At 53.9% G+C, this 25976-nt stretch overlaps 1 protein-coding gene across 5 annotated transcripts in view; it reads right to left on the bottom strand.

Annotated features, from left to right (window-relative positions):
• The window catches only part of Prkar1b (protein kinase cAMP-dependent type I regulatory subunit beta), a 137150-nt gene that overhangs the window by 6716 nt on the left and 104458 nt on the right, over positions 1-25976 (bottom strand). For all 5 annotated transcript variants that reach the window (XM_047533592.1, XM_047533593.1, XM_047533596.1 and 2 more), the window contains 3 exons: positions 24112-24270; positions 15729-15789; positions 11912-12033 (listed from right to left, as the gene is read on the bottom strand). In XM_047533592.1, coding sequence (XP_047389548.1) covers positions 11912-12033; positions 15729-15789; positions 24112-24270 — 342 coding nt within the window. The remainder of the gene's footprint in view (positions 1-11911; positions 12034-15728; positions 15790-24111; positions 24271-25976) is intronic.

Genomic DNA, 25976 nt, shown 5'->3' with positions numbered 1-25976 from the left:
AGTCCATTGGAGCCTGGTAAAAGCCAACACCACTCAGAGAAGAATGTGGAACCGTGATATTCCTGCAAGGGAGCTGCACACACATGAAAAACGGCTGTCTCACAGGGCCACCGATCAGCCCAGACCACACTGGTACCAATGTGATGTTTTAGAAGAAGCAAACTATTTGCTTTATTTATTTATTTATTTATTTACATTGTGGATTGAATCCCAGAGTGCTTAACCACTGAGCCACATCCTCAGCCCTTTTTATATTTTTTTTTTAGACAGGGTCTCACTAAGTGGCTTAGGGCCTTGCTAAGTTGCTGAGGCTAGCCTTGAACTTTCAATCCTCCTGCCTCAGCCTCCTGGCTCGCTAGGATTATGACATGCGCCACTGCAACTATTTGCTTTTTTTTTTTTTTGGCAGTGCTGGGGATTAAACCCAGAACCTTGTGCTTGCAAGGCAAGCACTCTACCAACTGAGCTATCTCTCCAGCCCCACAACTATTTGCTTTATTTAAAGAAATGTATTTCAAAAGAATCTCAGCGGCACTACCACACATAGACTCGCGCCTCACTCCCTTGTAATTGAAAAGTGAAAAGAACAACAAGGGACCCAGCATGGTGGCTCTTGGAGGTGCCGGGGGATGGGCTCCCAGAGGCTTTCTCCTGACACCTGCAGAACCCATGCAGATGGCGGCCTGTGCCCAACCACGGCTCCTTACCCAGCAGTCCCCAGATGGGCTTCAGGCTGTACCACTGACCCAACACATGCAGAACATGGCACACATGTCAAACAGGACAGATCATAACCAGGGCGTGAACACAAGAGTAACAGAGAAGGTGGGTGGACACCAAATGCTGATTCTCAGGGTCACCACACTAGTGACAAATTCCCACCTCTAACAAAAATTCCCAAGAACTGGAAAATTCAGACTTAAGCGAAGCCTGTAATGTTCACATACACCTTTCATTTGCCTTTGTGTCTCTGTATTTAAGCCCAAGCAGAATCCTACATGTGAACACACGCACACACCCATGTGCACACACAGAACACTAAGCCTGCCACAACTATGAAACCCCTCCTAGGTGCTCAGTGATTTCCTGAGTATTGATCCCAAGCACACACCTTCCGATGTCTGTAGAAAAGCAATGGTCACAACATGACTTTCCACACTCAACTATAGTTTCCTTCCATGAAAATCCACTTTCTGCTCTCTAAGGTGGGGACTTTTCAGAGTCCACAAATGCAGATTGCAAATGTCTTAGAACCAGCAGAGCAGTTTCTCAATGGTTCACTTAAGGAGCTGCGCCTCGTGCCTGCAAAGGAGCTCTGCTCAGCCTCCCTCGGCTCAGCCTTCTGAGACGGGGGTGTGTGCACGTCCTGGGAAGGACTGAGACAACACACCTGGCTGGTGAGCAGCCGAGGTCAGTTTTTGTGCCAACATTTAATGGGTCCTCCGTGAGGTCTGGGGCCCTGGCAAAGGCATGGCCCAGCAGCTTCTGTGGGAAAACAAGACTTTAACATGGATTCCGGCGCCAGGACTCTGAGGAAGGGAACAGGTGCCAACTCGGCACTGTCAGCCCCCTACCTGGGGACCAGAGTGCAAGACAATGAAAGCCCCACGTGGAAAGGCCCTTATTTCTGCAGAACTGTTTGCTTGGTGCTCTCTGAGGCCAGGGACTGCCCATTGGATGGACACAAAATGGCTGTAATGAAGCTCCCAGGCGCTCCAGGAAAGGAGGGCGGAGGCAGTGCTCAGGTGTCCCTGAGCTGTTTGGTGAACTGGACAGCAGAGTCAAAGGGGCTGTGGTCACTGCTGCCCATGTCAGGTCCTGCTCCCAATGCCCTTCTGCAGCCCAGTTTCTCCCCTGCCATCTGCTTGAGAACCAGGCCACACACAGGCCCCAAGCGGATATGGCCATGAACAGTCCTGCTGTGTGCCAAGGCGGGCGGGGGAGAGCAACCTGGACCAGCCCTAGGGCAGGGAGGTAGCTGGCTGTCATCCCCCACCTGGGGTCCCTGTGGCCCCAAGTCCCGAGTGAGGCCCCCCAGGCACCTGCTTCCTCACAGACATCCCTCACCCAACCATGCCAGTCAGTGGCTGCTGAGCACAGCCCATTCTGCCTCCCAAGAGGCTGGAAGCTGCCCCCGACCTGCCCTTCCACCACCATAGTCCATACCTGCCATCTGCGTAGTGCCAGAGCCCAGCCCCATCTCTGCCTCCCCATCTGGATGGTCAAAGAGGTTCCCAAAAGAGCTCTGGGGTCTTTGTCATCCATGATCTCTTTCAAGGCCCTCAAGGCTCTTCCCAAATGGGACCCAGCAACATTTTGACCTCGACTCTCCCCAGCCATGGCCTGGCTGTGTTCAACGTTGCTCTGTGATGCCTGGCCATCTGCCCCACAGTCAGGGTGCCCCCACCCCATCACTGGACAGTAGGCGAAGACTCTTTCAACAGGTTGACTAGTGTGCTGGACCCAGAGGCCTCACAGGTGGGGAGGTGCAGTCCACAGCCTGCCCCAACCCCGCTGTCAGTCCCAAGAACCTGGGCTTTGAGGGACACACCCTCTCCCTCCCCAGGGGCAGCTGGCACAGGGCAGGTATGGGCAGCCAGGCCCCCAACCAACCTGGGGCTGACCCCCGAGTCTTGGTCCACTCCCGTACCTCAAGGTTGGGGCACAGAGGCCTTGTTCCCTGCCTCCATCAGATACCCCAATTTCCTTTTCCAATTAGGGATGGATGGGCCTGAAAGTCCTTGACAGGCTGCCTTGGCTGAGGCTGGGCCTCACACAAGAAGGAAAAGAAAAGCAAGCAGAACCCCTGAGGAGAACCTAGGCATGGCTGTTCACACAGGGTTCCAGCAGGCAGATGTGGTGTTCAGACTCAAGGGTCCTGCCAGACACTGCAGCCTGTAGCCCTGGGATGCTGGTATGTGCATGTGTGCACATCAGTGTGAAAATGGTGTGCGTCGGTGTGTATATGAGTGTTTGTGTACATGAGTGTGCACGTCATGGCCTGTGCACTGCACACTGGAGAGTGTGTGTGTATGTGAGTATGCACTTCTGTATGTGCATGCTTGTCCACGTGGTGTGCACGTGCAAGTGCATGCATCAGTGTGTACAGAGGCACACACTGGTGTGTATCTGTGTGCATGAATGCACGCCGTATGTATATGTGTCAGTTCCTACATTGAGTGCACATGAGCACATGTTCATGTGATGTTTTAAAGTACAAAAGCAGGAACAAGGTTCAGCTTGGGGAAGGAGGGTGACCCATCCCAGGCTGTGTTCTGTTTCTTTATGGTTTAGTTCCCAATCAAATAAAGCAAGAACAATTACAGAGATGCTCTGGCTGTCCCTCAGGGGCCACGTGCACTGTTGGATGTGGGGGGCAAGGCCAGGCAGACCAGTAACCTAGAGCAGCCTTTGCGGGCCTTGGGGTCTGTACCAGCAGATCTTTCTATAAACCTAGGAAGTCCAGGGAAAGCACAAACCCTGGCCCCCTGGTCCCTGGCTGGGTGTCCCTTAGATCCGGAGGAGGGCAGGTCATCTTGGAGCCCATCCTTGGCTAACTGCAACCTTCCTGCAGCCCCCTTGAAGTGACCTGGGCAGCAGGGCCCAGATAAAGTGCTGCCTGGACCCTTCAGAGCCCAGCCCAGGCAGTGCCAAGTGTCAGCCCCTTCTGCACAACAGGAGTCTCATGCCCAGAGAGGCTGTGGATACATGTAGAACAGTGGAGAGCACCACCCCAAACAGGAGCAGAGCAAGGAGTGAGAGGAGTCTCTTCACTGACCCTGGCTGAGCCTGGCCCAGCAAGTGGGAAGAGAATTCACACTCCCCTCCAGAGTCTTTCCCCCTCCCTGCAGCCAACTGCAGGGAAGGGTAGTAGGATAGGCCTGCACCGCCAGGTAAATCCAAGTGGAGACTCAGAAGGCCAAGTTCAGTATACAGCAGGACATCCTCTACGGGTCACTGTTGGCTCTGGTGGGTGACTTCCCAGGACAAGGAGCTCAGGCCTGTTCATGGTGTCCCCAGGCCTGTGAGGAGGGGAGGAGAGGAGCTGCACCCTAGTAGTGGAACCCACGACCTGCCACCAGCGGCCACAGCCTGCTCAGCAGCCTTGCTCTGGGTCAGACGCTGTGGCTGCAATGGATTGTGAGGCCCCACAGATGGACTTGTCCAGGACTCCGCATCTGTTAGGATTTTCCCGGCCAAAACATGCGTCGCCATGGCAACGGTCTGCGGGTGCTTCGCCCCCCCTTACCATGGTGCCAGGAGCCGCGTCCGGGGTAATCCAGGACCTTGGAATCCTGCACACACATTCCACATCTGTCTAGTCTGGACGCCTGCATGTCGGTGGGAAGACGGGTGGCAACCAGGATCCCAAATGTCTGAAATGGGAAGCCTAGGCCTGAGGGGTCTGCCTGGTGTCTGGGAAGCCAGGGACGAGGGAAATGATGCTTTGTGCCTTTTTGGGGGTACACTTTCTATAGTGCCTCTCACACTGACAACATCAGAAAGACGAAACGGGGAAGACATTGTCAAGAGAACTGCACACGTGGGGCCGGAGGTCTCTCTCCTCTGAGCAGCGCTCTGCCTCCATCTTCACCCATGCCATGTTGTCCTCCCGTAGATTTTTTAAGGGGCTCATCGCTGGATGCGAAGCCCTGAGCTCAAGGCTGACCACCTTCTGCAGCTTCCCGCCAGCTCCTGCCCTGCACGGAGTTCTCAGATGCCTGGATTCACACAAAACCCAGCTGAGTCTCCAGGGCACAGCCAAGGCGCAGTACACATTTGGGAAATCAGCCTGTCACTCCAAGGCAGCTTGGTGTGGTCGTCTCAGCCTGGGGCACCAAGCTCACTGTGGCTAGAGGCTCTCCCAGCTTCCCATGGGCTGCGGAATAACATCCAGCCCACAGGGAAGAGGCAATTGGGATTGTGCTCAGGACAGGGCCTATGGCACACAGGCCAGGGGGGTTTGCTCACATTGGGACTTGGGATATGCAACTCTTCCAGCCCCTGTATGATGAGTTGTCCTGCAATGGGAAAGGAAATGGGACAAGAGCCCATGGACCCTCTTGGTGACTATGTCCCTCAGGGCTGCCCAGGGCCCCCAGAGAGTCTGAGGCACCAGACAGACACCTGGTGTGATGAGTCTGAAATTCCCAAGAATCCTGATACCTCATCACAGTTACCCACACCAATGTGCCAGCAAACACCTATGACAGTCCCTCGTACCAGACACAGGACCCAGAGAGCTTTCCCAACTAGCTGGAATCGTGTGGGAAAGCTCCTCAGCCAGCCCAGAGGAAGCTGTAGCTTCACTGCTGGAGAAGGTAGGTGTCAGGGCACCAGCCAGGCTTCCCTGCTTCTAGAAGATGCTGGGATCCCCCTCAGATGGAAAGAGCAGGTACCGCCCATGTGGTTCTGAGAAGCGACAGGACCCTTGTGGAAGGCTCTCGCCACATGCTCTGACCCCTAATAGGTGGTACAGAGGTCTTCCAGTGGGTCCTGGAAGGCCAGAGCAAGCTACTCAAATGGCCTCAGGAGGTCAAATGGGAGGCTCCCTGGGGAGTCAGGAAGCCAAGGGCAGGGATTCTGCAACGCTGGAAGCCTCCCCATCAGCTCCCCCACAACCAGCAGACTGTGGCCTCGGGACAAGATGCGACTGCTCTGGGTCTGTCTGTCGGCAACATCCAAACAAGCCATCTTTCAGCATCTACGTCTTGACCCCTTTCTGCCACCATACCTGGTGTCTCATGCGTCTGCATGTGCTACCGCATGTGTGACCCTTTTCAGCCTCCTCTTTCTCCACCTGGAAAACTCCTACTTGCACTCCAATACTCCCTGCCCACCTGCATCCTCCCATCTGTTGGTCACCTCTTCTTACCTACACCTGCAATGGTTCATCTGCAGACCTTGAGTCCTGCTGCCTCTTGAGCTCCCACATCACCTAGGTGTGACTGCCCACCTCTGATTGACCCACTTCTTCCCTGAGCCCTTCTACAGTTTATGCTCCATGCAAAACCCAGTATGAACTCTCAGCAAGTAAGCCTCCAACCCCACACAGCAGCCTCACACCCAAAGTAAGACTGGACATCCTATCCCTGGCCAGAGGGTCCTCCATCAAACTGCCAAGCCCTGAACTTTCCCCTGCATCCACACACCCTGATGGCTCCCACCTCAGATGCCATGGCTCCCACCCATGGCCCCCTCCTGCCCAAGGTCCTGATGCCCACCAAGCTCACACCATCCCAGGCCCTGCCTCACTTCCCTTTAAGCCCTCGCGTCCTCCCATGCCACCTCACTTCCTGTAGAACACAGATGCAGTGGGGTTTGTCTCGTGTCTGGTGCTCAGCTCTCTCCAGCATCAGGAACCCCACAGGTAGGGGGCCCACAGTTAAGAAATACATGCAGCATGGACCCACATAGCTCCTGCAGGCCCCAAACCCTCCTCCAGGCAGTAGTCCTGAGGAGGACACATAAGAACCAAAAGAATGGCACTAACAACTGTCAAAGGAGCAGTGGGTGACAAGATGCTCCAGGAGTAAACCTGTTGGTGAAGCTGCAGGGCCACAGTGCCTGGAGTAAAGCCAGCGGGCACAGGTCAAGGCATGAAGACCCTGAGCAGCACTGGACATGTGCCGAGGACTCCTGGATACTCGCATGTGGGAGCCTCCTTCTAAGTTTCCAGAGTGGCCTCTGGATTTTGAACAATCTGCCATTCGGGGAACGTGGAGGGGGTTGGGCTCTGGCGAGGGGAGCGTTCCCAGGCCTGAGGGCGGCTGTGAAATGTGTTGTTTTGCAGTTGCTTCAACATTGTGGACATTCATAAAATTAATTTGCTAAGTGAGGAGATAAATCCAATCTAGTGTTTCTATGGCAACGCCTCCCAGGCCTCTGGCTAGGAGCAAGCTGGGGAATTTCAGCCTCCAGATTTTATGGGGAACCAGCTCTGGGCCCAGCTGCCTCCAGGCGCTACAAGGTCTCAGGCCCAAATTGAGGAATGCACAGCGGGAACATGAGCCCCTGCCCAAATCCTCCTTCATTTTCCTGGAGAGCACAGTTGGAGATGTGAATTCTGATGAGGTCACAGAGCAGCTGAGCAGCCTGCAGCCTCCCCCTACCTGACATGTCCTGTACCCATACTACCCCCCCCCGCCAGGCCCCAGTGCACCTCTCCTGGGGAGGCAAGTTGAGCATGTATCTTGTCAGACACAGGGATAGTTCCTGCAGTCCCAATGCTGTTCCCCCAGTACTGTGTCCCACCTTGAGGCTCCTTGGCCCAGGGTGGCCCAACTTCAGGATGCAGAGAGGTGTGGCATGGGAGACAGCAGGGCTGGCCCCTATCCACTGGTGCCATGTCTTTGTGCTGCACCTCCAGGTTCACATAGGCGAGCTTGAAGAGGGTCAGTTCTGCCACTATCTACTGGGAATGTTCTCCAAGAGTCCTGGGGTTAGTTGTCTGAGGGTTTGGCAGATCCAGCTGCTCAGACAGCCCGTGTGTGTGCACAGAGCTGTGAGACAAGAGAGATGCCTCTGTCTGGTGGGGGGCACCTCTGCAGAGACCCTCCAGATCATGTAGGCTGGGGATCCTGCCAACCTGCTCCTCTTGCTGATCACCTCCAAGAAACTGGCTATGGCAGAGCTTGGTCCCCTGAGGACAATTTCCTGCAGATTTGCCCACACATGGTGGAAATCAGTCCCCCCAAAAAACCACATCTTCCAGCAGAGCAGAGCAAGGCATGCACAGGCAGTTACTGTAGCGTCCTGAAGGCCCCTGGGGTCCACCCATTAGGAAGCCCAGGGGACAGAGTGAGCCCAGCAGATGGAGCAGGAAGAAAGATGGGTGAGAGCTCCATGTTCCAGCTCCCCAGGATGAGGCCTCACAGGAAGGATACCTGTGACCCATCAAGGGCAGGTTTACAGAACACCTTTGAAGTGTACACCTGCAGAAATGTGACAACTAAGCAAGCAGCTGCCAGACGGGGGACACCACACCCAGTGGAGGGAGGAGAGTCAGAGGCTTCTCCACGTGTTGCTCCAGGAAGACAGGGAGGCGGAACCCCGGGAAAAATCCTTGTTGCCAAGGCAACCACTTCAGTACTCTTGCAGGGTTGAGAGAAGCGGCCTTGGTTATACTCCAAAGGCCACAGTGCTGGTGCTGTGAAGAAAGCCCAGCCTGCTCCCTTGTCCCTCAGTTAGTGGGGCATTCCCAACAACCCAGCAGTCACTGCCAGAAGCGGCGATGGCCCCCGCTATCCAGTTGCCTTCTTGGAGACTTCTTTGTGCAGCTACCCTCGGAGGCTGCCAGAGCATTGCAGAGAACCACAGGCAGACTCAGGTCAACCAGAGGCCGAGGGAGAGCGACCAGTGGGCAGGAAATGCAGGAAGCTGTGCTTGTGAGATGCTGTTGTTCTTGGATGTGGAATCCGAGGCACCAGGTGTCCATGCACCCGTGATGCAAGCTGGCCGTGCAGGGAAGAGCTCTGGGAGCAGGAGCCAGCTCAAGCCCGCCCTGTGTGCTGGGCAGATAGATGGGCAACCCCTCTGCTCCCTCTCTCGGAGAAGACTTGGAGGGGCCTCTCTGCAGGACATAGCTGAGTACACAAGGAACCTACCCAACTCCTGGCACACCCTAAACCTCCCCACACCATGATCAAGGACAGAGTCACTTTCAGTGACAGCTTCTTCTCAGTTCCAGAGTCAACTTCCTCTGTGTCCTGTCAAGATGCACTCAGTGACCCCAACCTGTCACACATATTTGTGTGATTTTTTTGCATGGACTCTTGGCTCAGCTGGAGAGCCCTCAGCCACAGGGAATAAAGGATGACTGTCCACAGTAGCCAGAGTCACTTGCTCCCTGTCTCAAGACCATTCAAAACGAGGTTGCAAACTCTAAAGACCCAGGTACTGTAGAGACTGCTGATCAGGCCAGCAGGGATGGAGATGGGCTGCTCAGCCCTTTCTAAGGGGTGTCTACCTCTCAGACAGGGATGAGTCCAGAGTGGCCAGATACAGACTTCTAAAGAAATGAAAGACCTAAACTTTTATGAGAAATCACCTGGTTTTAAGATATCAACAACGAATTCCAATGTTTAACCAAGCACCATGCTGGTCAAGTGCAAATTTGCCTCTGGGCCAGGTTCAGCCCACGAACACCAGTTTCTTATCAGAGGATGTAAAATAAAGACATGTGACTTCACTCACACTGTCCTTTTCCCATGGCAGAAGGGCCAGCAGAGCATCCCACTGCCTAGGTAAGGACAGTGTAACCCAGGAGAGCTGTTCAGTCTCACCATCCTGGAGTTGGGCTGAGCAGCTCTTTCTCAGGAGGCTGCACCAGGCAGTAGCTGGGCTGGGTGGCCACCAGAGAGCACGCCTGGCTCGCTGTTGGCACTGAGCACTCAGGGCTACTGTGGGCAGAGTTCTGTTATGGAGGATCCCAGAGCATGGTGGCTGGACCTCAAGAAGAGGGCCCCAGAACCAGCCCGAGAGGCTGTGGATGAGCAAGCTTTTTGTAACCCAGCCTGAATGTCTTCCTCTTGCATCCCATGGGCCAATTTCAGATCCAAGGGGAGGGAACTGAGTGCACTTTTCCATGGGAAATATAGCCATGAACAGTGGCCATCTTCAATATTTCAAATTTTGGGGGTGAGGGTGGGAAGCTAATGGATAAGCACAAATCTCCATTTACTCACTGGCCCCTATACTAGAACAGTGTCACACCAAGGACACAAATGCAGAGACAGAGCAGTCATGGAACTTCAGGGGGGCAGGACATGACTTCGGGAAGATGGCCAGTGGAAAAAGAAATACAGAGACCCTGGTGGCAGAGGGTCACTGGATAGCTCATGTAGGTGACAGTTGGAGCCAGGGCCTGCCTTCAGTGGGGATGCCACTCATCGTCCTCTGTGTTCCTTAGAGACTGCGGGATACGAGTGATTTTCTGCTGGACTATTTTTGGAATGGCTATGCTGGCCCCAGGTCCCTTCCATAGTAAAATAGCAGCCTCAGAGAAGTCCTGCGTGGAGCGGCCACTCACCCCATGTAGAGCTGACAGAGCAGCAGCCTCTGCCTACACAGGGCTGGGACAGGCCTGGGGGAGGTGGGCGTGAGCCTGTGGAATCCTGTGGGTGCTGAAGTGACAACTGGGCCTGCTTCCCTCTCAGGACCGTAGACCGGAGGCCGCTCCCAGCACCGACCAGAACCATAATTTGCTCTACCTGTGGTTTTATTCTTTCCTCCTCTTTTCTTTTTAAAGAAAACTTGTTGTCGAATGAGTCCCCTACCCTAAGGATCAAGAACCTCCTGAGGATTGTCCCCTGGGAGCCCTCCAGGAGCCCTTCTGCAGCTCTCTAGTGCACGGGTTGAAGACCAGCCTCACTCACGCAGTGTTCCACTGACCCACATCCATACCGCTGAGCTCTGCAGGGGTCACTGCCCCTGTCCAGACCCATCCTGGGGCCTCACTCCAGGGAAGAAAAAGCCTCCAGAGGCAGTGCAGGTGCCAGGGGCTTTGGTCTTCTGCTCTTTCTCCTACTCTACTCTGCAGCCTTCTGGGTCTTTCCTGAGGGGAAGACCACAGTGAGAAGGGACAAGGATGGGAACGAAGAGACCTTTAACATGGCCCTGGGAGGGCTGGTGAGTGTTCCAAAGCCCAGGAGCCCAACAGAAGGCCTCCGGTGAAGTTTCCATTCTGGATCTGCAGGGCCCTCCTCCTGTGGTCCCTGCCTCATGACCTGTTTGACAGAACAAGTGTCCACACACAGGGTTCCACATCTTTAATAATGCAAACGAATTTTGCTTCTGTTTGTTATTTCAAACAAAGAACCTGACTCCTGAGTTTGGTCATATTGGCCAAACACCCAGGGAGTTGAGCTCTTGGCTCAAGTCCATTTCCGGTCAACAACCCCACGATGACAGTATTGGCCATGCAAACTCTGCCATGAGTGAGCTTTGCTCTTCTCTGGAGGGCTGGAGAATGGGCAAGAGAGGATGTGAGCAGGGGCTTCCTCTCACCTTGAGGACCAAGAAGAAGGAATCAGGACACTTTTGTACTAGGTTCTGCAAAGTCAGGAAAGCTCAGGCGAGAAGTGCATTTACCCCTCCCAGGGTTGGGGCTTCCTCCAGGGTGGAACACAGCCCCAGGGTGGATGCAATGGTCAGCTCTGGATAAAGCTTACCCACTTTAGTGAACAGGGAGAGGTGGTCCCCCCGTGGGGACAGTCACCTCAGATCAGGAGCTGGAATTCCCTCAGCCATCCCGCAGCAGACGTTCACATACAAGCAGCTTATCTCACAGATCCTGTTCTCACAACAGTGGCACACCCATCTCAGGAAGTGTCCAGGGTGGCGGCCATGGATTCCAGCCCCTCCAGCCCCCCACACATCCCGGGGCCTCTGAGGAACCAGTGGGCTGCTTGCCCTGCTGAGGGTGCAGTGTGGGCCGTGGTCAAAGTGACTCATACACTTTGGGCAGAGAAATTGACCATCTCTTTTTTAAACTAAACTTTAAAACTGGGGCTCGTTGTAGATTTATGTGCAGTTTTGAGAAATAATTCAGAGATCTGGCACACCCCAAACGTACGCAGGTCCCCCCGCAGCAGTGTGTTGTAAAGCTTTCCGTGGAGCACACCAGGGCTGGACAGGACACGCTCACCATCTCACTCTGGCTCCCCAGCTCGGCCTGCGCCATGTGCGTGTTTTATGCAGCATGCTCACCCGTGTGGGTCTAGGTCTCCATGATGATTCTTGAGAGACACACCTACATCCATGGCATGTACATGAGGCCACCATCCAACTAGCCCCAAGTGGACTTTGGTGTGGGGCGGACTTTCGGGTCAGAGTGGGATGAAGCCCCAGGGCACTCAGGCAGCTCTGTGACTGGCACGGCGCCCTTGGGGTACCGAGCAGGGGTACTCACCTCTGTGATGATGTAGAAACCATCCCCGGGTTCTCCCTGGACCACAATTTTCTCTCCATCTTCAAATTGCACAGGCTCCAGGGCATCGGCCACAGTCAGGCGTTCCCACTTCTCCAGGGACTCTGTAGAGGACAACAAGGTGTCAGGGCTGGCCCCTTGTGACAGCAGCTACTCTCCTCAGGATATGGCTCTAGAAACTCCCCTGGTGGACTCCCAGTTGGTGAGCTGAGTCACAAGTCAGAGGGGAGAGCAGACAGTTGGCTCCTGGGTGCTTCTGCACTTGGGACCTGGACATCTTGCTATTACAGGGGATTCATGTGCACACAGCTCACACCCCACCTTCTACCAGGAGATGCAGTTGGAAAACACCCACCACCAACCACATTTTGTAAATAATGGGCCCTGCAAACTGAGTCTAAGTTAACTTAGTATGAAAAGGCTTTAACTTATGGCCAAAAGAATGGGGATGCCTATATTTTTGCAAACAATGGAGTCATGACTGAGCCCTACAGCTACTAAGCAGCTGAGAATAATTCAGAGTGGTCAAAACAGCACCATCGTTTGCGGGCTGATCAAAGACCCTGGCACTGCACAAATGCCGCTGTCCAAGAAGAGCAGGCCTTCCACAATTTTAGGCCAAACTCCTAATTCCAAAGCCAAGTTTAACTTTAAACATTTGCAAACTCAACAGCGCTTTCCACCCTTCTCACACCATCCCTTCCTGACATTATCCATCCCTAACACTCAGAAGGAAGAAAAGAATAATAATGTGAGACTTTTATAAGAAAATCATGATCGCCTGATTATTTCTTTTTTGGTGAAAGAAATTGGCCTATACTTAGATGCTATCTATGTAGGTCAGTTGCTAAAAATATTTTTTAAAAAAGCATTTACTTCGGATCTAGGTTGGTAGGGGGTTTCTCTCCCTAGGATCTGCCTGTGCTACACATTGCAAAGCTCATTGCTGCCCAGCTAACCCCAGGACCACAGGAAGCCACCCAGGGCTCAGGCTGCCAAGTGCTCAAACCAGGGAGTGCAATCCTGAGTTGGTGAGACCAGAAGCTGTTGGGATGGGTGTGTGCCCTCCAGGCCACACACCACACGCCTGTGACTACAGACTTTGCAGTGAGATTACAGCTTGTATTCAGGAGGAAGCGGGGGTAGAAAGGGACTGTGCAGGAACATGGCAGGTTTTATTTACTGATGTCCTCACGAAGGATGTGGTAAGTTGATTTCAGTTTCTGAGATCAGTTACTTGAGAGTTCATCTCCACCTGTTTGATTAGCAGATATTTTTCCCCATGATATTTGTAACCTGCAATAATCCAAGGTCTGGGAATAGGGATTGGAGCAAGCTCAGTCTCCCAACAATTTAAAACCTGGTTGAAAACCATCAGCAGAAACCGTAAAGGACATGGCAATTTCTCGGCCCTAATTTTTCTTAAAAATGTCTCAAGGCTCTGAGGAGATTCATAAAACACATTTATTTTTTGTTTTTTCTTTTTTTTTTTTTTTTAACTGCAACTTAGGATCCTTGTCCCTTGAGACACAGGGTGCCATCAACCCTGCATACTAAAACGCAGTGCTCGGGCTACAGGAGTCTGCCTTTCAGGGTCCCTCCTCAAAGGCATTTCCAACACTGATCATGTGAGCAGGAGAATGCAGGCCAGTGTCCCAAGAGGTGCTGCAGGCAAGTTAGCCTGCCACCCAGCTGCACATTTGAGAAGGCGCCTGCAGCACAGAAGCCCCTAGAAGAGACTCAGTGACCTTCACCACCTGAGTCGGCCGTTCAGGGCTGGGAAGTTTTCCACGCTGGGTTGGCCTCCAGTTTTTATGAGGGGAGGCTAGAAATGGAGGCACCAGGTGCACTTACCTTTCCTGCATGTCTCAGGGGGGAAATGCCCTGTCCTCAGCAACAGACTCCACCCAAGCCAAGAGCAGACCGGCAAGGGAAGGCCAGCTGCCTCCCAAAGGCAGCCACCACACAGTGTCCACAGGCCATGTTTGGAGGCCCTTGTGTGGCTTGTGGTGACCAAGCAGAAGAGGGGACCAGAGTCCTGTAGCTATTCCCCTAGGGCCCTAGAGGAGCCAGTCACACTTGGGTGTGGCATTCATCAAAGAAAACAGATGAGTGGACAGGGCCAGACAGGTGTCTAAAGGCCTGAGACATTAAAGGGAAGAAATCAGCTCCACTCTCTTTCTGCCTATACCAGGCTGAAGTCCTGGGGTGGTCAATGGGGTCTCCTGGAGGACAGAAAGGGGTCTGGGTTTGGCTGGATGCCTCCCTGCAGCTGTGGGCTTGAAGAGCAGCAGCAAATGAGTGAATTGGCAAGTGACAATGGTCCAGGCAGCCACACCACCTCCTGCTCAAAGGTCAGGAGACCCAAAGGCAAAGGATAGGGAAGTTTCTGGTTTCCATTTTGCATGGGAATAAAATGTCCCTCTCTCAGCCCCTGAAAAATCTCAGAAATCAACTCAGGAGAGTGCTGACTTTTTCTTTTGCCAGGTATGACATATCTTAAAAGTCACAGGACAAAAGCCAGACGTGGAAGGCCACATGTGCGATCGCACTCAAATGAAATGTCAGAGCAGGAAAGTCCACAGACACAGGCAGGGGACCCATGTGGCCAGGGTGGGAGAGGTCAGGAAGGGCACTAATGGGGGCAGATTTCTGCTCAGGTTATGACTAAGTGCTGGGACCAGAGCTGATGATGCTCAATATCGTGCGTGTGCTCTTTTCCTCTGAACTGCACTTCTTAAAATGGTCACGTTGGTCTCTTCTATGTTATGAGTATCTCAACATTTCATGAAAGAATCCAAAGAGGATGTGGTTCAGGGCAAAGTCCTTCCCCAGGAAACCACCATCACACTGAACTTGTGAATTCGTACTCACGTAGACACACACACACACACACACACACACACACACACACACACGCACAGAGGTCTTTGGCTGCTCTGGGGCTGGGTGTGTCACTGCAGGTGGAAGATGCAAAGAGGGGCAGGTGCAGACCCCGTTTTTTGCCTCCCCAGCCAGCTTCACTATGTGCAAAACAGATTCGGCAGTGTCCTTCCCACACAATGGCTGAGGGTGCCCACCTGAGTGTGCCAGCCCAGGGTACACCTGCAGCCCCTGCTGGCTTCCATATCCCCCAGGGTACAGACCACTAAGTGCATCAAAAGCACAGGGATGTCACTGGGATAGCTATGCTTGTAGTAAAGCAACCTGGCAGGAGAAGAAGGCCAAACTTGCCCAGCTACTGGGAAGCAGAACTGGCTTCCAGTTCAAAACTAACAGACCACTGGGACATGAGGTGCAGGCCTGTAATCCCAGTGAGCTGGGAGGCTGAGGCAGGAGGACTGCAACTTCAAAGCCAGCCTCAGCAACTTGGGGAGGCCCTAAGCAACTTAGTGAGACCCTTTCTCAAAATAAAAAGAATGAAAAGGGCCGGGGGTATAGCTCAGTGATTAAGTGTCGTGGGTCCAATCCATAGTTCAAGAAAAAACAAACAAACAGAGGGACCAAGGGTGACAGCATCAAAGGCAGTGGGAGAGCTGGGCTGGCACATATCCAGAGGGCAGAGACACGGATGGAAGAACTGTCATGCCACAGACCACAGTGTGTGCACACCACAGATGTGTGTCTGTGCATGTGTCCACGTGAGAAAGTGTGTGTGTGTACACGTCCCTGTTAACCTGCTTAACACCAAGCATGCGTAACTTGCCAGCCACATCAGGAAGGGAAGGCATCTGGGGTTGGAGGGCAGGTGCTCACAGGAGGCCACAGAGGCCACCTGGGGATGGGCAGAGCCACTGACCTAGGATGGAGACCTTGCTGAGGAACTCTTCATACATCTTCCGTTTCCTCAGTGTGCTGCCCTGTTTGAAAGAAAAATGGAGAATGTGGGTCTTCAGACCTGAATCCTTTCAACATTTCCAGAGGACTTCCCCGGAGGACTATGAACTCTGAACTCTTCAGAGTAGGCCCTGGAAGTATCCCAAGCCCTGAAAGTTGCCCATGGCCATGAATCTGTGCCAGCCAGACCATTTCCTGCTCCCAACCCTCTTCCTCCCTGGTGTCTTCTGAAGGGGCTTCCATGCCCCAAAGTGTGCCAGGTTTTAGGGGGACCTGATAGTACACCCTCAGGGTTCACACCCTATATGTGTTGTCCCACACCAAAGGAGGCTGACCTGAGTAATCAAGGGGACACTAAGGAGATTTCCAAAACTGAGCTGTAGAAGACACTATGGCACCTGCCACACTATCCCCATGATTCAGAGGAGGAACATTGCCACTTGTCAGCCACCAGCACCATGGGAACAAGCCAACCCAGAAACAATCCTCCATCCTTCGTACTTTCTGGTGACCACAACCCCAGAGAGTTCCAGGTCAGAGCCACCCAGTTAAACTGCTTCCTGTAGATCCACAGAAACGGTGCCAAATGCTACACTGCTGTTGGAGGCCGCTAAGTTCAGGGGAAGTTTGTTACTCAGTGATAGCTAACTGTGATGGCCAGCTAACCCTGATCCTAACAGAGATGGGACAAGTGCTTCTAAGGCCTGCAGGCAGTTGGCGGGCAGCCCTCCCAGCTGCCTCAGACATCCAACAGTGGCCAAGGAGGCTCATCATCCTGCTTGACCATCGGCGAGATGGCACTGACATCCCCACTAGGCTCCTCCCCACACCCACTTGCGGTAGCCAGACCCTCCTGGTCCCTGAAGCCAAAGCTGGCCTCGGACACTGAAGTATATCCACCATCGGTTACTAAGTAAGAATCTGTGTTGGAAGATGCTGGGCAAAGGGAGGTGGATCAGACATGAGAGGCACGACCCCTGACACACAGAGGGCCCACAGGTGTCCGTGGATCTCTCAGAACCTCTTGTCTCTGGAGAGGCCTATTGAGAGCATCTGCCCCTATCTAGTCAACAGCCTCACCAGAGAGAGTGGAAACACAGTCACATTGGGTGTTATTTATAAGTGCCCTGTGCAAGGCAGGTTCTCAGCTCTGTGTACGTTGTCACAACTCACCGTGGCCCCAAGGAAGAGGAGAAAGGGGACAGGGGAGCACAAGTCCACATCTGCACCACTGAGTGTGGGGCAGGGTCTCCTGCTCCAGGCCCTCTCCCAACCCTTCAGGCCACCCACAAAAGATGCAGCTTCACTTTATGACTCTGAACTGAAAGCAGGTTCAGCTGGAGGTTCATGTCTCCTCCAAGGGACCCTAGGTGGCTTTGTCGCATGGTAAAAGAAGGGGCTGCCACAGAAGCCCCCTCCACAGTGGGGCAGTGGGGAGGCATCCCACAGACATCCATCCACGCCCGCCTCGCTGGGTCAGACCTTGCAACAGGCGTGGGAGAAGGTCAGGGAAGGGAGCAGGCTCTGTCACAGAGGGGAAAGGGCTCTCAGGGGAAGGGCTGGAGAAAAGGCACGAAATGCCTGTCCCCAGAAAGCTATGACAAAAATGCAAGCAGCAGTGAAGTGGGGAAGGAATGACTCTCGAGTCCCTAGGGCACAGCAGCGGTTTCCACAGGGCCAGACCAAGGGTTTTTCCACGGTTTCTTGTGAGCCGACCTTTCCCACCCATCCCCGAGCGGCTCAGCACTCCCCACTCATCCGCTGAGTCCCCTTCAACATCCAGAAACAGACTGCTGGGGCTGAGCCAGTCCCCCTCTCACAGTGGCCACCCAGGCCCTCTCCTAGGACAAGGATGAGGGCCTAGGCTGCCCTGCCTCCTGTACCTCCCAGGGCCTCACCAGAGAGGATGCCCAGGCCGTATGCCTGAGAGCAGGCAAAGTACACTACATTCGAGTAGGTCAAGGATAGATTTGGATGTGCCACCAAGCCATTAAGCCTTGGTGAAATGAGATAATAAGACTCCTGCCTCACTGGGTAGTTGTAAGGACTAAGTCTCAATTCATGTTCTTTCAGTTGCTGCTGATGGTGATAGTGGTGGTGATGGTGATGGTGATGGTGGTGATGGTGATGATGTTGATGATGGTGATAGTGATGATGTTGATGGTGGTGATGGTGATGTTGGTGATGGTGATGATGGTGACGGTGGTGATGGTGATGATGGTGGTGATGGTGATGGTGGTGATGGTGGTGATGTTGATGGTGAAGATGGTGATGATGTTGATGGTAGTGATGATGTTGATGGTGGTGATGGTGGTGATGATGATGATGATGATGATGATGGTGGTGATGGTGGTGATGATGGTGGTGATGGTGGTGATGATGGTGATGGTGGTGATGGTAATGATGTTGATGGTGATGGTGGTGATGATGGTGGTGATGATGGTGATGGTGGTGATGGTAATGATGTTGATGGTGGTGAAGGTGATGGTGGTGATCGTGGTTTTAGTGATGATGAAGATGGTGGTGATAATGCTGGCGGTCATGGTGATGATAAAAATCATGGTAGTGGTGGTGACAAGAATGGCAGGCTAGGCACATTGGTGGGTCTGCAAGCCCTCCTCCCCTCATGTGATATAAGGATAGAAGACAACAATACATGGCAGGGACACAGGAGGGGCTCCACAGACACAGTCTCTGCCCTTCAGAGAGGTAAAGATACTGGTCTCTTCTCTGTGCCTCCCTTTCCCCATAGAATGAAAATATAACAGTGCCACTTGTGGGAGAGATTAAAGGTTGTAACCATGGGAGTCAAGGTTAGCTGTGCTGCTTCTCATCATGTTCTGGGAGAAGAAGGGCTCTTAGGATCGGTAGAGGAGGCTGAGGACTGGTCAGTGACTGTCTGCAGCAATTCCTAATCCCATTTTCTGATGGGGGGAAGTCATTTGAGGCTGGTTTCTCACTACATCTCCATGGGAAGCAGACAAGGAATCATCTGGACTGAAGTAGAGATAGCACTGTCATGGCCATGGTGAGACATCTCAGAGAAAGGCGGGGAGTTCAGGACAGAGACACAGAGAACATGGAGTCATCTTGATCACTATTCTGAAGGAGAGTCTGAGGCCCAGAGGGAACAAGACTGGTTTATGAGCATGGAGAGTTATGGGCAGGATCAGGTTACAAATAGAGTGTGTGGACCCTACCATTGGTTCTCCTTCATTGTACTGAATTAGGACCACCACCACTAACCTCACCACCATCACCATATCTACATCACCATCTCCATCATCACTATCATCACCATCATCACCTTCACCACTATCACCATCATCACTTGGGAATCATGGTTGGAAGTAGAGTTAAAAGTGGCTACATGGTTGCCTATGCAGCCACTGAAATCCAGGCCAACTTTTCTGCTCTGATGTGAGGATCTGGTATCCAGTCCAGGAGGCCAGAGACCAGGGGTGGGGTGCCCCAAGAGGCCAGTGTTTGAAGCCCAGATGGTCAGGTTTCCAGAAGGGAAATGATCTTATCTAAAAGTCAGGGTAGACACCAGAAGTGCAGGAGGAGAAAGGGGAGGGACATTGAGAACAGGTCAGGGAGGGGCTGGACAAAAGTGGGATGGAGCAAGGACAGGGTAGAGAGGCACTGAGGAGCATAGCAAAGAGGCAGGTGCTGTCCCCAAGGCTCAGAGCCCACCAGGAGCAGCAACAACTATGGTTAATAAGAGGACGCCCCCAAGACATGGGTAGCATGTGGCTTGTCCATAGTCCCTCTCCCAGTGACCAGCCAGGAGGGGTTGAGGTGACTTGGAACACAAACTGTCAGCACGAGATCACACCTCTACCCCCACTGCCTACCTACTTCATGGGCAATAGGAATATCTTAATGCCTTCCACCAAAGGATCCCCATGAAGATTACATGGGACACCATGAAAGGACCCCAGTCCCCTACCCAGGCAGGCCTCAGCTTCTCCATCAACTCTGGGCCAGGGAGTGCTGAAACAATTGCAAGTCCCAGTTTTAGGAGCCTGGAGATCCATTCCCAGGTTCCTCTCTTTCCAGCAAAAATTCTAACAGGGTTGGGGGTTCACAGTCCAACAGGTCCACGAAAACCTCCTTAAGTCACCAAGACCATCTGGACCAGGACAACGTAGAAGGTGGTTCTGTGCACTGCAGGCAGCCTGAACAAACCACGTCCCCCCAGTGACAAGAAGGGCACTACTGAAAACACATGGTATGGGCACAGACAGTGGAACATGGCATGTCAATCCATCAGAGTGGGTCAGGACGCCTTCAGTGGTGGTGGCTTGCTGCACGACCCAGTCCAAGCCATGTTAGATCCCTGCTGGCCCCCAAAAAGGCATTTCTTTGGAAAAATAATTTAAAATCCTCACTGACCCACCCAGCAATTACGCCCAGCTGGTGGAATGCAAATGTTTTGCCCCATGACCTCAAACATTAAATTCAGCTCCATGGGCCATCCATCTCTCCCTGCCGGACAACTGGAGGTGGCTGCATGGTTCCTGGGGAAGGGGCCACCTCCATCACTTCCTTCTGGGATGGACAGTAAGCAAGGCCATACTGGAGGCCTGGCCATTTGTTTCTGCTCTGGGCATCTGGGAGGGCCACTCTGTGACTTGAGGTCACTGGGACCCCACTCTGGGGGACTTGCAGCAGGTCAGCCATCATCCCGAGTAGGCCTGTGGGGGGGGGGGGTACTGGCATTCTGGTGGTGACCACAGCTAACTCCCTGAGGAGCCTGGGACCTGACCCTGCCTCTGCTCCATCTCACCGGCACCTGCCATGGGCCTTTGTTCTCAGATTTCTATAATTGGGTGTTGGACAGGCCAACCTTGAGAAGCAGAAAGGTCCAGAGGAGAGGGAAAGGAACCACCCAGTCCTAAGCTGCTAGTAGACTGGGGCCCTTGTTAGGGTATCCATGGCCATTTTACAGGCAGGAACACCAAGACCTGGGACCTGAAGGCCAGGCCCAGCCCTAACCCACTGACATGTGATCTATGGAAGAGGACCAGAACCCTGTGTGGGGGCACTTTCCACTCTGCTCACCGGCGCAGGAGAACATTTGTGCTGAGACTAGATTCTGGGGTGTCTGAGGTTCAACACCCCACAAAGCCCATGCCAGCTTGGGGCTGTGATGCACCACAATGGCTGTGAATGGGTCTGTCCACAGTGCAGGCTTCCCAACATCCGAGGCTCCCCACATCTCAACCTGCAGAAACTTCTTACAACTTATCTGCATGCAGGTTTCCCAACTGCCCAGGATCTCAGGGTCATTTCCTGGGTATATACATGGTCCCCCTTCCAGGCTGCATGACCCCTGGCAGACAATGGAAGACACTAAGCCCAGCCCAGCCTAGGGACCCTCCATAACCCTGGTGCAAATGTCCAACTGCCTGTGCTAAGGGGGGAGGCCCCACACCCTAATGGCTGCCATCCCTCAGCAGTGGGTCCCACTGAGCCTTCCTGGTCAGAAGTGCTGGGGCAGGAAGGGCCCTCTGTTCAGGACCCAAGTTCCCAGGGTTTCATGCCACCCCTGACAGGGGCTCTGGAGACCCTAGAACAGCCTCTACCACAGAATTCTACATTCACTAGCTCTCAACACCAGGTCCCAAGTATTGTTCATGTGTGTACAGAGGACCCAAAGTTTCAAGAAAAGAGAGCTCGGAAGCCTTGAGCCCTCCTTGGGCCCCTACCTGGGCGCCTGGGATAGTGGTCAATGTGCTCCAGTCCCAGAGGGGCTCCATTCTTCCTTCAATAACATAGAACACTGGAGGAAAGAGATGGACATTGGGAACCTTCAGGTCAGACATTCTGGGATTCCAACAGCCTGAATGTGGAGTCCAAGTTGCTGTTTTGGCAAGTGGTCCACTGCCCGGAGACACCAGTGTCCCCCTCTCTTCTGTGCCCCCCACAGCACATCCCAGCTTAGAGCTAAATGGACACAGGGTGAGGACACTGCCTGACAGACACATCCAAATCTGGCCAGCCAGAGGACGAATGAGAATGCCATCCTGCAGGGCACTCCGGCCCAAATTGGCCAGCACTGTCATTTTCTTTCCCGATACATGAGCTCTGCGACTTCCAAGCCCCACCATGGCTATCCTTAGCACACAAGGATCCAAAATTAAAACAGAGGAAGTGCCAGCTCCCTTGGTGGTTTAAGAGTTTCCCTGAATATAAGGTTCTAGCCGCAAAAATCCCAGTCAGGAATGACACAGGGTAGACGGCGGCAGAGAAACGATGGCTTATGCAACACCCAGCTGGGTGCACCCAGAGGGGACAGGAGGCCCCAGAGCACCCCTCCCACACAGAGGTCTCAGCAGACAGGAGCATGCACATTTAAGGTAGGAGAAGGGAGGATCCATGGAAGGTCTTCCAAGGGTCCCACGTTCATCGACTCTGTGCCCTGGTACCCATAGCAGTGCAGCAGTCCTGGTGCATGCTGGGCACTCAACCAGTGCCCAGTCAGTGTGTGGAAAAGGAGCTCATTGAGCATGGTGCCTGATGAAATGGTCGCCCTGAAGACTGCTGACCCCTGCGTGCAGTATGAAAGCCAGTCCCCACCAGTTCCTGGACCAGGAGAGGGCAATGGGGCAGGACTCCAAGCCTCCGTAACTAAGCCCAGGGGCCCTGTACTGAACCATACCATGGGGACCCCCAGTTTCCTCTCAGGTGTCCCAGTCACAGCTCCCCTTAGAAATGGTATCCCTCACCCCACCCCCTGTCCAGGCTGGCCTTTGAGGGGACAGCCGAGACCCCAAGGAAGCTGTCTCAGATGCGGTGCTGGTCTCAGGCATTGAGTAGAGGGCAGCCCAGGGCAGGAGTCACCCGTGGGAAGAGAGCTGAGCAGGGTCCAGTTCATCCTACTAAGTGTTTACCATGGCTGCCTCCTTCTTCAAACTCCAGGCTCGCTGGAGAGGAGTCTGAGCAATGCTGTCTTAGGGACAACCCTCACGGTAAACCCGTCGATGATTCTCCTGACCTCTTACCAGATAGGAAAAGCTCCTAGCCCAGCAGCCACCACTGGGTGAGCACAGAGAGCCAACAGGTGTGACTCCCCAGAACCCAGCACCCCAGGCACCCAGCTTCCAGCAACCAACAACAGAAAAGAAGGGGCTGGAGATGAAGAGTTGACCACAAGCAGACCCCCAGACCAGAGCAGCCGGGCTCAGACTCTCCAGGATGCTTCTCACCATGGGCTACTCTGACCTCATCAGAATGGAACAAGCTGGCCCAGAGATAACTGGGTCCAAGCTGGCTCAAACTCCTACGGTGGTCCTGGGTACTCAGGGTCAGAGTCCAGTTGATGGGCCCGATGGAGGCTGTGGGGCTCAGGGGGACACACACCACCACCTCTCTGGACAGAGCCCTTGCTCCTCTCCAGGATGGTGTCCTCGCTGGCCACAGCCCCCAGCAGCACCACTCGGGTTTGTCCTTGCTGCTCCCATGGCCTGAGGACTCTCCTGCACAGCCTGAGTGCTGGCCTCCTTGCCTGAGGCCTCTGCTCCAGTGTCACCTTAGGCAGATTTCTGAGGCCTTTTTATAAGACAGTGACTCTCCCCTCTTCCTGGGCACCTCCACTCCCTTCTCTGTGCTCCCCACCTCAGGAACCATCCATACACAGGTATGTGTGAGTTCACAGTCTGTCTCCACCACAGCGGGCTCATGTCTTGTGCTCCTGATGTCCCTGCTGGAGAACAGAGTTTGGCAGGTACTGTGTAGGTGAATACAGAGCAGCCTCCTCCTGCTGGGAAGGGCCTTTTCAGTCCAGAAGTTGCCCAGGTGACCCCCCCCAAGGTGACCACATGAGCCCGAGGTCCCAACTGCCCCACAGGGGCTGCACACACATACACTCGAAGAACAGACATGGCTGCATGTAAGAACAAACCTAAAATTACAATGGCTTAAAACCCAATCCCCACGTGAGAGAAGTGTGGGAATGAGTGGTCCAGCCCTGGTGTGGTGGTCCCACCGAGTCACCAGGAAGCCCTTCCTCACACCTCTGTGTTCTATTCCCTTGGAGAATGGGTTTCGTTCTACAGTTCATGGTCCAACATGGCAGCTGGAGGTCCAGCCATTACAACCATGCTCCAGACAATTGGAAGGAGAAAGAGAAAGAAAAAGGGACTTCCCTACCCATCTGCCTGTCTTCTAAGAGGCTCTACCCAAGACCTTACAGGCAGTACCTGTCAGGGAGGCTGGGAAGTGTCTTGCAGGCACACATCCGCCTTCAGCAAAGTCAGAGTTCCTGTGGGGTGTTGGGCCACAGCTTGGGGCCAGACTCAGCTGCCGCCCTCTGCCCTGGTGGAGCCGCCTTCACTTACCATGAGGATGCGCCGGTAGCTGTCACGGTCGATGCCCCAGAGCTTAAGGTCCGTCTTGGCCTTCACTGTAGCAGCCCTGGGGGTGCCGTAGATGAGTGCCAGCTCCCCAAAGCTGCCCCCTTCACTGATGTTGGTCACCCACTCTCCATTCACATACACCTAGAGGAAACATGAGAAGGATGACATCATGGGGGATGTGTGGGGGCCACATTGGCTGCTTCCCACCTGGAGGCCTCCAAGCTCTCCCAAGGATCCCTTGCTTAAAGTGGAGCCCCACATTCCCCTCCCAGGAGGTGGCCTCAGGCTGGCATGGCCTGTGGTCCAGCCGCCCACTCATACCAGCCTGCACAGAGGCATGGCCAGACAGTACCTAGCCCCAAGGGATGGGCCAGGACCCATCTGCCCAGTCTGCAGTGAGCACACCCCAGGCCTCCCCCAGGCAGGGCTTCAGTTCAGCTGTCTCCTCTCAACCCTCTGCCCCTCTGGGCTGTTTCCCCAACTGCACACCAATGAGCAGGGCCCTTATCACGCATGTGCTGGGATTCCACATGGACAACCAACCTCTTGCCTTTCCCATTCATAAACTGCCCTTTGCCTTCCTGCCACTCAGCAACTCCCCAAGGGTCACTGTCCCTTTTGCCCCCACCTCCACCAGCACACACTGCCCTGGCCCCCAAGGAACCATGTCAACTGTCCTTGGTGCAAAGCCTTTTCCTCCCAGGGCCTTTCCTCTCTCAGGGTAGCACCGAGGCCCCTGGCCTGGAGTCTGAACAGGAGCCCATTGGCTGGACGCTGCTGCTGAACCGTGCTGAGAAGGGACCCAGACAAGATTCCCTTTCAGCTTGCGTGGCCGTCGCGCCCTGCACAGCGTGCCTACTATGCATTGACCGTGCGCACGCAGCCCACACCCATGCAAGAATGGTGCAGATTGTTCATTATGCAGCGATTATGCAGATTCAGTTACTATAAATTGACACAATACACTCTTTATTCCCGCAGCGTGTCAATGAGCTTACAGAATAGTTCCCATTGGCAAAATGGGTGCGTATGGGGAAAGAATGGATTGTGATGAATCATGGAGGCAATTCTTATGAAATCAATGACTCATTATCCAATCACAAACCCTGAACAGAACTTTCTATCTCGAGGAAAACGCCATGCAGGTGATGGATAACTGCACATTCAAGTGCACGCAAGGGCGGGAGAACTGGTCTACCACCAAGTCTCGAGGGAGTAGGACACAGTGGCTGTGCAAAGTCAAGACTCCACCTGGCGGCGTGTGCTTCTGCTGCCCGGCCAGCCACAGTGGCAGGAGGGCACGGCTTCCCCTCAACAAGTCCTCGAGGAATCCAGGGCTTCCCTGGCACACCCTGCTGAATGCAAGGGTCATGGGTGGGCAATCCCAGGACTTTAGGGGTGAACTTAGAGGACCTCAGAGAACACCTTGCAGAGCATCTGCTTCTTGTTTTCATAAAGGGAATGTGAGCCCAGAGAGGGTGGCAGAGATGGCATGGGCAGAGCTGGAGCCCCAGCTGAAGTTGCCACTCCTGCTCTGCTTGTTTCTGTAAGAACCTGTTTATGGGGGCATAACTTGGAAACATGCTTTAACATAAGTGTGCTGCTCGATGACACTGCTCAGAAACACCTGGCACCCCGCTAGGACACCTCCCGGTGCCACCCTGGCCACTGCTCATCCTCTGTACCACACAGTACATATCCACATGTCCACCTAGTGGGTAGACATTGGGCTGCCATACATCATGCTGCCGGGGACACTCTTGAACCTGACAGAGCCCCCTCATTCCCTAGCAGTGTGTGTGCCTGGGGGTCTCCTCTGCATCAAGGGTGCACCTAATGCCTGTTTT

Source organism: Sciurus carolinensis, chromosome 18 (assembly GCF_902686445.1).
Source record: "Sciurus carolinensis chromosome 18, mSciCar1.2, whole genome shotgun sequence".
Lineage (NCBI taxonomy): Eukaryota > Metazoa > Chordata > Mammalia > Rodentia > Sciuridae > Sciurus > Sciurus carolinensis.
Note: the sequence above shows the minus strand (reverse complement) of the source record. Positions and strands in the feature narration are given on the sequence as shown.